The 17,594-nt window shown below is 33.9% G+C and overlaps 1 protein-coding gene across 1 annotated transcript in view; it reads right to left on the bottom strand.

Moving 5' to 3' along the window:
- The window catches only part of LOC133173097 (fructose-1,6-bisphosphatase 1-like), a 19,591-nt gene extending 13,355 nt beyond the window's left edge, over positions 1–6,236 (bottom strand). The window contains exons 1-5 of the mRNA XM_061308028.1: positions 5,977–6,236; positions 4,614–4,776; positions 815–907; positions 435–575; positions 162–299 (exon numbers count right to left, since the gene is read on the bottom strand). Of these exons, the coding sequence (XP_061164012.1) occupies positions 162–299; positions 435–575; positions 815–907; positions 4,614–4,776; positions 5,977–6,155 (714 nt within the window). The 5' untranslated portion in view covers positions 6,156–6,236. The remainder of the gene's footprint in view (positions 1–161; positions 300–434; positions 576–814; positions 908–4,613; positions 4,777–5,976) is intronic.
- Between the last annotated feature and the right edge of the window lie 11,358 nt (positions 6,237–17,594).

Here is a 17,594-nt window from a genome sequence, read left to right as displayed (position 1 = left end):
ATAACTGAGTTTTACTGCAATTCATTTGGTGATTCAGGTGAGCACTGTGACCCATGGGCTTCTTGTTTCTAATTCTTATCAGATTTATTAGTTTGCAATGAATTAAAAAGTTTGACAGATTGAATGTTTCAGATTGACACCAAGGAAGGCAGCAATTTTACCTTTGGTCTCTTTTTGCTCTGTACATATTCAGCAGTAGCTTTGTCCCAGAATTGTTCATAACCTTCATTGATAGAGTAGATCTTTCCTCGGGGTTTGATTTTTATGTCGGGCTCAGTCAGGATAAATTCTCCAATAGACTACAAAAATTAATATATTTAAAGCAAAACCTTGAAAACATTACTCTATCACAGTTGTGAATATCAAGTATTGGACGCAATATGCAATTCTCTTATTCTTCAACACCAAGTTAATAAAGAGGTAATCTGACTTACTGGATCAAGCATGAAACCATTGACCCCATTTCCAATGGACAGAACAATCATTGTGGCACTACCATATAAGGCATATCCTGCCCCCACCAACTCCCTCCCACTCTGCAAGCAATCCTTCTCAGTGGCAGGTCCATCATCTTTCTGCAAAAAAAAAAATTGTTCTTGTCTTCACATGCTTGAAAAAAGTTATTAAAAATTATTTTCTTATTTCAATTTTTCCATATATACAATTCATTTTACACTTCACTACTGCCTAGTAAAATAAATTTATTTTACAAAGAATTTTTAATTACATGTTCATAATTATGAATTTACTGGTATACTTTTAAAAGGTACAAAGAATCTTGAATTAACTTTAATGAAATAGCTTGTATTTTTACCTTTCTGTAAATAGCAAAAATAGACCCGATTGATACTAGACAGTCTATGTTTGAGGATCCATCCAAGGGGTCAAAAGTCACTATATATTTGCCCTGAAAGATTCAGAAAAACAAATATCACTGAAACTAGAGGTTCTGTGAGCACTGAGCTCACAAATTGATAACCCCCCCCCCCCCCCCCATGAGTATAATGGCAAAGTGCATTTCTTGGTAGTATGTAAATGAGATTCTGTGAAAATTTTATTGAATTTCATACAGGGGCTTAGGAGGAGTTGCATTGATTAAAAGGGTATGCCCCTAAATAACGTGTAACAGGACAGACCAGACCAGGATGCTACCAGCGCTAAAGACTGCCTAACCTCCACTTCCCTCCCTCCTTAAAGGTCTTTGCCCCCCATGACATCAACCCAAGCTCTTCACTGGCGGGTGTTTCACCTGTCATTTCCAAGGCACAACACCAAAATGTAAATGGAACAAGTGTATCTTGGGGCTACTACAATTCTTCCCAACCCCAAGTACTATCTATAGCAAGTTAAATACAGAAAAGCTAGACAAACTTCTCTGGTTTATTTATTCCCTAGATACACTGGTTCCCATTACAAGTATAATGGCAAAGTCCATGTTTTGCTATTGGAAACCCCATTTATGTAAAATATTTTTTGTGGAGTCAAATTTTCATAGTTTGAGGAAAAAATATTTGTTCATGGAGTTTTTATTTCATGGTTGAGGGACAAACATGATGATACAGTTTAAAATTTTAACATTTCGTGGGGAACATGAATTCGTTGGTCTCATCATACCATGAAAATTAAAATCCCATGAACATTTGTGATATCAAAGTATCTGTCCAATACAAATATAAAACAGGAGGTACACATGGGCACTATGTAATAAAGATCCTGTAAAAGTATCATTAAATTTTAATCAGTGGTATAGGAAGAGTTGCGGATAAGAGATGGGTACCCTTCAATATTATAGCAAGAATGGTAGTGTCTCTGTTTTGCTATGGGAAACCAAAAATATATGTCTGATCAAAAAGTAAAATAGGAGGTCACAATGGCACTATGTAACAGAGATTCTGTGAAAGTCCCATTAATTTTTAATCAGTTGTATAAGAGGAGTGGAGATGCACATAAGAGATGGGTACCCCAAAGCAAAACAGACGGATGGAAGAACAATCGTACAGTCAGACCGATACCCTCAGTACTATATACCCCCTGCTTTTCAAAGGGGGGTTTAATAAAGAATGGCAAAGTCCATGTTTTGCTATGGGAAACCCCAAACACCTGTCCCATTAAAACAAAATTGCATTATGTAACAGACTGTGAAAGTCTCAATAAATTTTATTCAGTGGTATAGGAGGAGTTGCAGATAACAGATCGGTATCCCCAATAGAAAGAATTTTCCTACAGGTGTTGTTGGGGCCTCATCACTCGTCCGGGTAACTCTGGATCCTCTTGTTCATCAGCAGGTTCATTTTCCTATATATTCTCATGTAAAATTTGATCATCCATTATAGTCCCATTTATTCTGGGAGGTTATGATTTGAACAAGTTTGAATCTACACTATCTGTTTTTTATAAATATGACTGAGACTTTGCTGTTCCTGGGAAAAAGGTTTTTAACAGATTTTTTCTATCAGGGGCTGACCAATCCCATTGCCCGACGCCCTGGGCTAGTGAATTTTAGGGGTGGGCAAGTAAAATTTTATCAACCACTTGCCCATGGGCAAGGGACTTAAAAAAATTAAATCCACGTGTAAGTAATAAAAATAAAGATAGGCACAGTCTGACAGGGGCTTGCATGATCTACTCAATATTTGTCTTCCTATTTTTTGAAATATTTATAAATATATACAGTATTAGTTTATGGTCATGATGGTGGGGCAAGCAAAAATTCAGGTAGGGCAAGTGAATTTTGACCATGCACTTGCCCTTGGACAAGTTCCTAAAAAATCTATTTGTCAGCCCCTGTCTATGTATTTCTATGTAAAACTTTTTATCCATTGTGGCCACACCCTACCCACAGTGGTCATGATTTGAACAAAATTGAATATACACTACCTGTGGATGCTTATATAAATATATCTGATCATTGTTTTGCTGTTCTTCATCATCAGATTTTTTTAAAGATTTCTTCTATGTATTCTATGGAAAAACAATGATCCGCATTGTAGCCTCTCCCTACGATCATGATTTAAACAAACTTGGATTTACACAACCTGAGGATGCTTCCAAATAAATATGATTAATCATTACTTTCCTATTCTTGAAAAGAAGATTTCTAAAGATTTTTCCTATTTATACCCATATAAAACTTTGATCACCCATAGTGGCCACACCCCATCCCCGGGGATCATGATTTGAACATTTTAAATCTAAATAACTAGAGGATGATTCCATAAAAATATGATTAATCATGGCTTTCCAATTCTTGAGAAAAAGATTTTAAAGATTTATCCTAAATATACCCATGTAGAACTTTGATCATCCTTAGTGGCCACACTCTACCCCCGGGTCATGATTTGAAAAAACTTGAATCTACATTACCTATGGATGCTTCTATATAAATATGACTGATCTTGGCTTTGCTGTTCTTGAGAGGAAGATTTTAAAAGATTTTTCCTACACATACCCATGTAAATCTTTGATCGCCCATACGTAGTGGCTACACCCTACCCCTGAGGTCATGATTTGAACAAACTTGAATCTGCACTATGTCAGGAAGCTTTCACATTATTTTCATTTATTATTCTAGATGGGTGTTGGAGGGGTCCAGACCCCCCCCCCCCCCAAATTTGCAGAGTTATTTAAAGTATATTCTGAAGCAAATAAAAAATTATTTTGGACCTTCCTAGATAACATTGACCCCACCAGCACCACCAGTTTTTTTCTACGTTTGGGAAATGTGGTAAATGGATTTAATGTTTTCTGATGTGTTTAGGAAATGGATTTTACATTTTTTTTCCTTGTCAAGAAATTTCTGGGTTGGATATTTTTAGACTGGGGTGGACCCCCCCGAAAAAATTCCTGGATGCATGTCTTTTCTGTAAAAGAAGGTGAAATTGTAAAAAGTTAGCAATGACAGACAATAGAACAATTTTGATCAGAAAAGCTCACTTGAACCTTGGCTCAGGTGAGCTAAAATTATATGAAGAATCTTTCTTTTTTCTTTAAGACACATCCTCACAATGTCAAGGTACTCCACACAAACCTTTGACACAAGTCGTTATTTAAAAGTTGGGCTTGTGGTTACACATGACGTAATGGGTAATTATAAACTAACCAATGAGATTTTCAAATCTGTCGTTATCAAATTGCCCAACTCCAGAGCATATCTTTTGTGATTCTAAGGAGGACGATCTTCAAAAAATGAATCCCGCATGCTTCATTTAAAGTAACTAGTCACAAATCCTACAATATTGACACTTTCCATTTTAAAGACGAGTCATATTTGTTCACAAAACTTACCTACAATAAAAGCTGTTTTATGATTAGTTCCAGCCCTACACCAGGAACAAATGAAATACATGTAGTAGCTTTCTAACCCAATTTTTAAATAACGACTTATGTCAAGGGTTTATGTGGAGTTCTGAAATCACAAAACCTTGACATTGTGAGGATGTTTAAGACCTGGAATGTCATTTTCTCCAGTATTTTTAAAGCAAAACATGCAGTTTTCTTTCTAGGAAAAATATTCTTTTGTTGTTTAATGTTAAGACACTAACAATACACCATTTCATTATCTGCAGTGTTACTAAGATGATCCAAATACATGTACACGTATACACTGTTAGTACCTTTTTCTCTGGTTCCACGACAATTGCATGATCGTTTTCCTCCGACACCAGAAGACAAGTTAGATAGGAAGACTTAAGCATGTTAATAAACAGGTCATTGGCCAAAACATCTAACTTTTTTTGGTCATCTCCAGACACATTCTCTGTACCGGACATACCAAATCTGGAAGATGTTAGCATAGATGAATATTCGGCTGAATGAAAAGTGAATGTAGGCAATAGGGAAAAAAGGTATAAATCAATAGATCAAAACAAATGCTTAAATGAAATATACATGTACTAAAGCATGTGCATAGATTAGACTCATATAATTATGTGCTTAGAATGAACTGCGACATAAAGGAATTGTGATAAAATCAATCCCCTTCATTATTCAATTAAAAAAGATTCAAATTTTATTAAAGATTCTTTCATTCACTGTTAAGATTGTAGTTGCCTTTAATTTTTTTTTGAAGCCCAGTTGTAAAAGGTTTGGCTTGGTCAGTGATCAAATAGATTTAAACATGAACAACAATCTACCAAGTAAAATAGCAAATAGCTCTTACGTACAAATTAAAAAAAAACAACATGTTCTGACTCAAATGCTGTTGCTCAACAATGTCTGACAATATAATTTGAAAGTTTATTGTATGTCTCGAGATTGCTTAATCAGGGATTATACCACATCATTTGTGGTACTTCTATGATCAAAATGAGCAGGAAATCAGCTGTTGACAGTAACGATGACACAGAATAGTGAATCTGACATATATCCGATTGCTCATGAAAAGATCAAATAATTTGTAAACTTGTTTACAAAGCTGCATGCTTCATCCTCTAGGATTAAGTTTCAAAAATGTAGTCTTAATAGCTGTTCTATGTATATTGTATGCATTATATGCATTATGTATACCTTTGCATTCAAATTACTGTTTATTTTGCAAACTACAAATGCATGTAAGAGACTCTACTGCATAACTAGTATTCAAAATCATGTCTGATTCTATGAACATATTTAGGATGGTTACATGCTGGTATCTCACTTTTAAAAACCTTCAAAATGTTGGCAGTTTTATAAGGATTCAAAACTTACATTTTCTTATATCCATATGTACCTGTATATATGTTAACTAGTAAATTATACATAACTAAGTAATAAATTAATACAGTTCAAATTATGGATTATTTGTCAACTGTAACTTTTTTCCACAAATCAAATGTTTTTGGTGTTTTCCTTTTGCAATCAACAGTTTAACTGTAATTGATATCAAACGGAATACTTATAACTGAGTATGAATAATTCCTCAAGTTCTACTTTTAATTTCCCCTGAATTTCAAGACTGAAATTAATAACAGTGCAAAGTTCAAGGTCTTCTGTACATACATTTTATGAATGCCAGCTTTCCTGACAGCCGAGGACACCGCTTTCACTGCCGTCTGTATGAAATTGATCAATTGAGAAAAGTCACCGGTGGCTGACGGGTGCTTTTTCTGCTCAGCTAAAATGAACCTTGTTAAAGTGATGGGTTCCGTGTCGATGGGGTTAGCTCCTTTTTCGCTCATGTTGAACTATGTCTGAAAAACTAAAACCGGGCCAGATCTGTGTCAACTACAATATGTGCGTGGTAGACGTGTTATCTAGGACCTTTTGCAGCACACTCGTCAACAACAATGCGGCCTCGACCTTCTGTTTCATATGATGCAATATGATTGGGTAAAAACCGACACACCTTCTAGAAGGTTACCGAACCCGAGTTCAAAACATGTTTACCATGTTCGTTTTACACATATATTCATCTATAGATTCAGTTGATTAGAGACTCTTTCTGTATGGTGATGATGATGGTGATAACGACAAAAAAAATTTGAAAAAAGAAAATAATAATGATATTAAATAGTAACAGGGACCGACCACAGGAACTTGTGGAATGCCCCACCCCCACCCCCACCCCGAATATACACCCGGGTCAAAAGATTATATATATATATATATATATATATATATATATATATATATATATATATATATATATATATATATATATATATATATATATATATATATATATATATATCTTTAATAAATTATTCTTCTAGTACACATTTACAATCATGAAATATTCCATACGACCCCCCCCCCCCAAAAAAAAAAACAAAAAAAAAAAACGTAGAATTAACGTTTTATTAAAAACCATACCCGCGGTATTATAAACTTTAAAGCTGGATTTACCAACATTAAAGTTGGAATTACCAACTTTAAGGACATACGCAACGTAGTTTGAACTTAATTGTCTTTTTCCCTGGAGTTGAAGAGTTCCAATACTTAAAGGAACTGTTTGCTACATTTTAATGTCTATATATGCTGTTGTACACTTCTTCTAAAACAAGTTTGGATAAATCAAACATCTAGAATATATGTTTAGTAATTTTTGTATATTTTTCTTTGAATTATACAAGAATTTTCATCAATTGATATCTTTTCAAAACACCTGGTAATGCCTGCTGAATTTTTGTCTAAGAACATCTGATGGCACTATAATCTTACATTAAGAATATCTTGAAAAATTATCAGCAGGTAAGGTACGTTGCGTATGTCCTTAAAGTTGGAATTACCAACTTAAAAAAATCGTGGCACTAATACGCTTCCGTACTCAGGCGCGGATCCAGGAATTTATTGGGAGGGGGGTTCCACCCTAGTGTGGGGGGGGGGGGGTTAGTAGTTAACTTCTAAAGCTTCATACCTATGACTTTACGTACCAAATTTATACAGATCCGCGTTTTCGAGGGGGATCCGTGTTTTCTAAGGGGGGGGGGGGGTCCAAGGTCACTTTTAGTTGGTTTAGTATATACACTTAATAACTCTGCAAATTCCGGGGGGGGTCCGGAACCCTCCCCCTTCCCCCGCCCAGATCCGCGCATGGGCCTGAAAGATCATTTACCTACTACATGTCACCAAAATGTGCCATGATATCTTGTTTCGGCAGATGTTTTTGTCTTTAATCGTGCTATTTAATTACCTAGGCATTCCATAATAATCCGATTATTCATCGTCAAACGTGAAAAATGCTATAAGATTTGGATTGGCTTCGCCCCTCATGAATGAAAAACTGAGTGTATTTACCGATAACCAATTAATATATATCTATCTAATATCTAATATTGTAACTATAACTTGGTATTTATTTCAAGTTTGTGATGTGACCCTTGACTAAATGGACTTCAAGTTTTTCTGAAGATTAGAATGTTGTGTCATAAAAGAGTATTTTGAAGGTATAGTGGGTCTTTGCTCCATGTTTTTGTTAACCAAAAATGAATATTTTTACGCAAACTTTGAGGATAAACTTTCAACAACAAAAAAAAAAAAAAAATGGAGCGAAGACCCACTGATATCGAAAAATATTATGAGAAAATGATCCTTTTTGCTCTCTTTAGTGTGCCTATGCTGTTTCATAGGCAAATAATTTCAATATTTGTGAGATCTTTGCAAACTTTGGAGATTTTACATAAAGTATACTTTAATGTTAGATGAAATATCAAGGAAAATTTTGTTATAATTGAGATTTAATTTTTTACCTTCATGTTTGTCGCACTATAGGCACTTCGCTCGCCTTGTTCGCCCACCTTCTTTGTGTTATTGGAAAATGGTAGCGGTTCAAGTGCCAGTGCTGGTTTTCTAGAAAAAAAAATGTTTAAAAAATTCGAGGCAAACAAACAAACCGCAATGAACACAATTTATTTTATATGACTGCATTTCTTGATAAGAATAACCAGTTGAAAAAAATATGCTTTTTTGGTTTGTTTTCTTTTCTGATTGACAAACAAGCTATTCAATTGTGATGTACGTATTCATTGGTAAAGATATAAAAAAAAAAATGTTGTTGTTATTTTGAATTTAGTTGCAGCAAACACGCCCCTTTTTTCCAAACATTTTTTTTCTTTTTATTTGGTATAAAAATGTTCATTAAAAGGTTGGTTGGTACCCCCATTCTTTGTTGCAGCATAGTCAATTTCTTACATGGTAATGTATTTCTATGTATTTCAAAATATCTTCTTGTCGAAATAGTCGGAACCAACCCACCCACCCCCTTTTCCCCTAGAATTTGATTTTCGTGTTTCAAATTTTTTCCCTAGTCAAAGATTTTTTCAGGTAAGTTGTTGATTATTTTTCTGACTTTTCCATCCTTTTCAAAAACAATGAGAACTACATGTCTGTGGGTAGATCTCAATTTCATGCGCGGATCTAGAGGGCGGTTCGGACCCCCCCCCCCTGGAATTTGAAGAGTTATTTAAAGTACACTATATATACAGAAGCAAATAAAAAATGACTTTGGAACCCCCCCCCCCTTGGAAAACGTGGACCCCACCATCACCACCACGAAATAGGTGTTTTTCACGTTTGGGAAATGGTAACCCCTACCCCCTTTTTTTGGTCAAGAATTTTTCTGGGTTTAATACGGTTAGGAAGGAGGGAATTTACGGTTTCTTTTTTTTTTTTTTGACTTGTCAAAATTTTGTGTTAGAATTTTTCTTTTGACTGGGATCCCCCTCCCCTCCCTGGAAGAAAAATCCTGGATCCGCGCCTGAATTTACATGAACATTTTTACAAATGAAAGAAAAAATCTAAAAATTAATGGAATGTTATCCCTATTAATTAATACAGGGTGTTTCAACAAACATGTCCCGACTTTTGATGTCCATATTTTTGCACAATAATAAAATATTTACAAAATTATAACTGTATTTTATAGCACATTTTCCGGCAATATAATTGTTATATAAACAATATAAAAGAACATAATTTTATATTTTCCACTGAAGTTTTGATTACATCTTCAAAACTCGAGATGTTTTTGAACCATAAAACAATACAAACAGAAAATCTTCAAAATCACCAATTCTAGTGCATAAGATTTTGAAAAAAGAAGTACTCATATGAAAACCATCTTTCTAAGGAACAGACTTTTCAAATGATGTCAAAATATATGCCATACAGGACTTCAAAGACAAAATGAGAATGCTGACTATAAAACATTGCGGCTTTTTCGAACACATAAAATTGACGTTAAATTGAAAACTGCTTGCTGATGTTCAAACTTTAAAAATACCTGTCTTAAATAATAATTCATTCAGCATTACTTCCAATTTCATATTGATAAACTTTTTTGGTTATGTGGCTTTCATTTTTGCAAAAATTTTCTTTTATTAATACTGTGTAACTTTATACTGAATCCGCAAAGTCGGGACATGTTTGCTGAAACACCCTGTACTTATGTTTTGAAAAAAAAGAATGAAAGAAACACAAAAATCGGTACTTAATTTACACTTAAATATTCACTATAATGCTGAGAAGTGTCATGAATCAGGGTTTAAATGAATGTTAATCGATCGGGAAGTTAGAATTTTTAACATGGAATGGAATAAACCGTTTCCCACAAAATGGACTTATGCTATATATAAAGCGGCTGTTGGCCGAATTTGTAGCGTATAATCTTCACCACAAGGCAGCATCAGAAGCATATACCAAAATTAATGTAGGTCGCGGGTTTGCAGGCCATTTAAAAGTGTCCGAAAACATACCATAAAAATTAGTTATATGAATCCTATACCTTCGTTTTACATTCTCTGAAAATTTTATAAAATTCGTCTGCACCGTATTTGTGTAATTAAATCTCAAACATGCCATTGTTTTCGTAACATTTTTGACTGTATTCTATTGAATTATATAAGAAAAACGTCGTTTTCGGCTCTTTTGGAGGCAAGATTATGTTTAAAAATATATCAATAACTTTTAATTGGTGCAGACAAAATTGTTTTCCCTTTGGTATTTTATTTAAGAATTGATTTGAAATAAATCAATGTGATAAAATTGATATGTCTTCGGGTTAGTTTTTGCGTTATTTAATGTGGATAATTGCTTTTATGTCGCAAAATGTAACATTTTATAGAACGACGTCATAAAATATCGCGACGTCATGCTTGAAGTCGTGAAATTCTGTCCGGTATTCAGTGCAGAAAAATGAGATAAAATAATTTTTATAAAAAAGAAATTCACGACTATCTGCTTTCAAGTGACCCGTGAATTGTATCATAATAATTCAATATCAATGGAATGATTATTAGACATGTTTCTCTTCAGATCAGGTTTTATATCGTCTTATATTAGTGCAAATTCTCGCAAGGGACGTAAAACAACAGTAGATTAGACGTATACTTACATTTGGCTGTGTATTTTTCTTTTCCAGCGTCCTGGCAGAAAACGGTATCCTCTAATCTAAGTAATTCAAGTTTATAAAATGTTTTTATTTAGACCAGCAAGGCCCTCAAATCTACGAATTTCTGCCAAATATCGTCCCGGCTAAGTACAATATATTTTCAGTATATATTTAAACAAAATATTTATTTTTCATACCACATTTTCAGAGGGGTAAATGGGACAAGAATTTAAAATTAATTTTATCTGACGCAACAAACAGCCAGTTTTTTTTTTTTTAGAACTTTAATTCTACTAGTTTGACATGGAAAACAGAGTAGTGAATAAAATTTGTAGGTAACAGCATTGCAAGCTGTTGCTTAGGGGACGAACATTTCATTCGGGGATGGGGACGGGGGAGGCTTGCAGATTTTGGAAATAAATAATCTGTCATCGAAAATGTTGAAAATAAATAATCTGTCCTCGACTGGGCAAGAAAAAAATCTGTCCATGACTAGTTCTAGCCCCCCCCCCCCCCCCCCCGAATGGGAGTTTTCAAATTCGATGTTTTTCTTTGTTTTTTTTTTTCCTTTTTTTTTGTTTTTGCTTGTCAGACTTTTTTCAGTGAAGAAGAAATAAATAATCTGTCCTTGTTTTTTTTCTTTTTGGAAATAAATAATCTGTCCTTCACCGACATGAAAATAAACAATCTGACTCGGTAAAATTTACCACCCCTCTCCCCCTCAGAATCAAATAGTAGTCACCTAACAGGAGGTCAGTGTCGCTAAAAAATTGTCTATACATTTCATCGTACCTTAGCAGTATTTAATTTGTGATAAATTTGTAGATCTATATAATTTAAAAATGTCCTTTTTAAAATAAATTTTAATCTTTTGATGTAACAGATGTATTTGCAATTTTTTAAATAATGGAATTCTTTATTAATAAAAAAAACCCTGTTAATTCAAATAAGATCAAAGGAAAAATAAGGGTCAGTTGAACCTTGTGTCAATATCGTTTTGCGATACCAAGTGAAAACAAATCAATCGCAATTTCTCGGGCGTTTCCGACAAGCCGAAAAACAACCACTTGTTTTTCCAAGCTTGCAGGAAAGGCCCGAGAAGATGCCATTCATAACAAATAATTAACCGTTTTTTAATACTTCCAGTGTCGATCATTCGAATCGTAATAAGCCTTCTTCACTAAATTACCAATTCCAATAAAAGTTATATCTAAGTATTGTATCGACTATACAAATCGTTAAAAGCCTTCATTATTTGTGATAAGTCGTTGCTTAAATAATGTAACACTAAACTACCAATTCCAAGAAACGTTATAGCTAAATAATGATATACTGAAGAATTTGATAAAACAAAAATCATCGCAGATTTCTTTTTCATTGTGACGTCATAATCAAATGTGCACAAGAAAGTCGCCCAAATCATATAAATTGCGTACCCAATTTTAACGACGTCAGCAAACCCGCGACCTACGTTAAGTAGGTGATGATATCATTGAAGGTGTGAATGCATGTGTGAAGAACCTAGATGCCATTTTCGATCAACACCTTACTATGGAAAAACAGGTATCCCCGGTCGTCAAGTCATGCTATTTCCAAATATGCCTAGCAACAAATATGGGCATTTTGATACATAAAATGAGAAACAATGTAAAAAGTTTACAGAAAAATCAAATGAATTGTTATCTACAAAAACGGAAAACAAATTTTAAAATAGTAGAATTAAATTTGGACTTCCTAGCAAATTATTGAATATTGTATAATTATTTATCTCCATAGCAACAACAGGTTCTCCATAGCAACGGGGCAAAGAAAGTCAATTTTGACATGTATTCATGTAATCTTATTAAAAATTTATTCAAATTCAGTCAGAAAAATGTCGTTGAGCAAAATTGACAATGAAATTTTGATCTTATTAAAGTTTTTTTGGTACTTAATCAACCCATAGCAACGATTCCCAGTACATGACAACCAATGCGCACTATGCCTCCTGTAAAACAGATTTGACTTTGGAATCGTATTGTTTGTCATGGAATTGAACATTCAAGTAATGTGCTGATAATTGTATATGCTGAGAGTGTGGAAAGAATATAAAATGTTGTAGCAAATTATTGAATATCGTACATTGACTTATTTCCATAGCAACAACAACACTTCCCCATAGCAACGAGGTAAAGAAACTTAATTTTGACACATATTCATGTAAACCTGTAAAATTTATCTAAATCAAGTCAAAAAAATGTGTTTGAGAAAAATTGACATTGTCATGTTTGTTTTAGGAAAGTATTTTTGTACTCATTTAACCCATAGCAACGATTCCTAGCACATAGCCAGCAATTTTGTCAGTATGGGATTCATTCTCTGTAACTGCTGTATTGAAAGATTTGGCACTCATCACAGATTTCGGGGATACATGTATGACTCTCAAATAATCACTACAGAAAGCATTACAATGTAAAAATTATTCCTCATGAAAATAAATAGATAAATAAAAAGAATATCGTTACTATGGAAACGTATCTAATAATATATGGTAAGAGGATTCAAATTGAGTAGGAAGATCAGGATTTAATTATTCTATTTATACTTATTACAGATTGCAGAGTTTTCTTTTCAAACAGTAAGAGGATAAACACGTTTGTTTATATCTAAATATAGAGTTTTATGCATCAATAACCTCGAGTAATACTTAGGTCACATTTATTAAATGATTTAAGCCGATCGTCGGCTGAAAAACTTAATCAGACGATTCTAGTATCGGGCGATGCAGAGTAGTCACATTAAGGACATCGGCAAGTCAAGGTTTTCCGGAGAAAAAAGGTTTAATACATGGGTTTTTTTACTTATGAAATAGTGATTGAGAGTGATCTCCCGTGTAGAATTGAGGTGGTGAAAACCAATTAAAGCCAATGTTTACAGAGGTAAACAAAAGCACATACGTACTTCCTTCAATGGGTAGAATCATCATTTATACAGCAAGAAAGAAAAGTAGTAATGGTTTTTTTATACATTGTATTCAGGGGACAAAGAACCAACAGGTTGTCATTTACCATAGCTGGGAAGGGTAAATATGTGACATATACTGAAAGGTAGACAGACTGAGATCAGTTCCTATGTTGTATGAACAGATGAAGGAAGCAGCATTTAGTAACATCGAATAAAAATTGAAATAAATCCATGCCAATATTTATATGACAATGTGTTTCAATCAATTTAGTCAATTAAATGATAGAATCAATCAACCAGTCTGACTCTCTTGACCATTATGAATAATATGTAATTATAGCTGTTAAGGGAAGTAACTCAAAAAAAAAAGAAAGATCGGTGCTGGTATGTCCATGTCTTATATATACATTTTCAGTCAAAATATCTAAAAGTCATAGGAAATGAAGATACAATAATGTATATAATACAAAAACTATATGGAATAAGTGGGTTTTGGAGAAATATTATGGTGAAAAATTATGTAGGTCCCTTTTATCAACATTTTACATACCGGTAGGAAATGCATTGAGAATTGCAAAAACACTGATATGACAAAATCTAAAAAGGAAGGTTGGCTTGGTAGGTTAAACAATCCAGAATATAGCCTGTTTAATGCAATTAAACCTACTCAAGAGTTCTTGAAAAATTCTATATGATAACCAGGAACCTTGCCAATGTCCTTTTAATTCCTAGGAAGACCAATGCCTTTACATGTTAAAAATTTCTAAGTAGGCCAACCCTTACCCGATCATCGTTCGCTGAGCCGCTGTTTGATTTTCTCCGTCGGCTGACATATTATGAAAACCCAATCCTGAAATTTCGATCGACCTACGACCGACATGACAAACTGTCTGCGATGGTTGGACAATGATCCTTATATTGACAATGATGCCTTATAATTTTCATCCTAGCAATGTTGAAGGAATCGGCCACCAACGCGGAAAAAAGTATAACTTGTCCCGACAGACACAAAATTGGCAGGTCGACGCAAAAAAAAAAAAAAAAAAAAAAAAAAAAAGAAGAAGAAGAATTCAATATCAGACAACACCCGATGAACTGCCGACTGTCCCCCGAAAAATCCTATTTTTGTTTCAAAAAACTTGGCCATTGGTCATTTTTGGAAATGTGACTCGGATTTAAGGTTTTCAAAAGACTAAAAGAATAACGTAGACTTAAAAACAGGTTGTGTTAAACAAATTTAAATTAAACTGAAACCAACAATATCATACATTTAAAATAAGGAACAAAACATTTTAGGGGAATCTATGTATTAAATCTCTGTTTTTGCTTTTTATCTGCTATTGTATGCATTATTTATTTATGTACGTTTGATTTTTTTTTCTTGAATTTCTCACTAAAAAACTATATCTCCTTCCAGGATTTCTTTTTGTAAAATAAGAGGTCATGGGCCACAAGTCTCACCTGAATCTAACTGTTCCTGCTGTTATTTGAATATTTTCGCTATATATATTCTTAAGAAGTTGAAATGACCCTTTCCTAAATTAATATGATCATGCCAGATTACCTATCGGGTCCATGATTTTGGCAAACTGAATCTGCACTGAATGAGGTGCTTGGTTATCAATATACTTATAATCTTGTTGTCCTTGAGAAGAAGATTCTTTAAGATTTTTTCCCCGAATTGCATCTTCTCAGGCCTTTCCGGCAAGCCCCGAAAATACATTTAATGTATTTTAAAAATCACTGGATGTTTAAAATTTGTACAAAATGAAGTGATATGTAATTTTATAATTTATGTAAATATTTAATAAACATAGTTGATTGTTCCTTCTGTGGTATATTTTAATATCTTTACATTCATTGAAGATCAGTTCCATACTCCATTGAAAAAGTCTCCCTACATTTATTCAAATGTTTCTTAAACTGGGTTATCATAGACACCTACGTATATGTAACAAATTCGAGGTTGTTTTTTCCGCTTGTCCCCCCCCCCCCTTTAAACCTCATCCAATTCTTAAGACCATGATATGAAATAACTTGGATTTACACAGAGACAAAAAAGTATATGTCAGCTTCTTAACAACAAGTAAAAGATACAAGCTTATATCTGATCTTTTGAAAAATGGAAATTATCTCAAATGAACACAATATATGCTAGATCAACATTACCAGGGTTAAGGGTTTTATTAGGTGTATAGAGTATAATTTTATGTGCTTGCTCACTTAATCTTTACCTTTTCTTTCACTGCATTTCATTTCCGGTATTTTGCATAGCATTTCCGACATTTTTTATTTCATTTACGACAATTTTTTTTCATTTCCGACATTTTTTTGTATTTCCAGAATATTTGCAGGATACCTTTCTGGCAATTTTATGTTAGCCAAATAGGTGGAAATAGAATTTTTAAAGAATTAATTTCAAACTACGTTTTCAAAATATAAATAAAAACATATAATAGTGTAATATATTGTAATATATCACTTTATTTTATACGTAATATTATGCGGTCATCCAGTTTTCATACTTGTTAAATCTATGTTTATCATATGCCTGCCAGAAAAGTTGTTTGTTTACGATTTTATTGAAAATAATATGTCAGCTTATCTTGATACGATTGTAGTAATAGCTATTATCATCATATTTTACCTGTTGTTGCTTCATCTAAAGTCGAAGAATTTATAATATCAGGGATAAGACGGTGGATTTTACATTTCATGTTTTGGTATTCATCACACTTTACTCGGATCGTCACTTCCGGTTTAGTGACATATTTACTATAGCAATCTATGATTCAAGTTATGAATATTGGATCAGATTCTACATTTTAATTTGAGTTGTTGTGTATTTTGAGGCTATAAGTAGTTCTTTATTGTCAGCATTAACTTTATTATCAGTCAGCTTAATCGGAACTACATTTGTTTACGCTATCGTTGGTAGTTACGATATTCATACGCTACATTGTTCAGTACCTATTGTACAGCCTAGGGATGTTTTATAAACATTGAAGGTATTAATTTATTCGTCTAGTCAAGTTTATGTTATGTATTCTATTTCGAGTTGTTAATTTTACGTTGTTATATTTGTTACGATATTGTACGGCAGCTTGTGTGGCAAAAGTAGTTCTGTGTGGGAACTTGTGTGGGAACTCAGCTTCCCGTACAAGCTGTTGATTGGTTGATAGTTCGTACGGCATATTTTCATTGGATAATTTGAGTCATGTGACAGGGGATGGGAGGTTATATAAGCAAGCGCGTACTACGTTACGACAGATTTCAGCTAGTTGTACGGCGGCAACATTTAAAAAGATGAAGAAAACAAAGACGGTGAGATACTTATAATGTAAATTACACGTAATTAGCCTAGTTAGAAATCTCCTACCACACTGGACGACCTAAACTTGTCTTTCTGAAGAATCAGCCATGATTTCTTATGTTGTTATATGTGTATTGCCTATATTCACTGGCGGATTTAAGGGGGGGGGGCGTGGGGGGCGCACGCCCCCCCCCCTAAAATTTTCAAAGTATGATATGACTAATATCAATAATGCCATACTTTGGTATATAACAAACCAATACCGCTATTTTTGTGCCTGGTTTTACTCTTAAAATACACGAAAACCCAGGAGCTTCCGGGGGCTTCGCCCCCTGGGCCCCCTCTATTCAAAGTACGATATGACTAGTATTAATAATGCCAAACTTTGGTACATATAAACTAACCAATACCCCTATTATTGTGCCTGGTTTTACTCTTAAAATACACGAAAACCCAGGAGCTTCCGGGGGCTTCGCCCCCTGGGCCCCCACCAGGGGGCCTTAAGGCGGCCCCCAGACCCCCTGCCTGAACAAA

Source organism: Saccostrea echinata, unplaced genomic scaffold, assembly GCF_033153115.1.
Source record: "Saccostrea echinata isolate AGI-Se365-2 ecotype Australia unplaced genomic scaffold, CSIRO_AGI_Sech_v1 ptg000002l, whole genome shotgun sequence".
Lineage (NCBI taxonomy): Eukaryota > Metazoa > Mollusca > Bivalvia > Ostreida > Ostreidae > Saccostrea > Saccostrea echinata.
The sequence above is the reverse complement of the archived record's forward strand: the minus strand, read 5'-3'. Positions and strand labels throughout refer to the sequence as shown.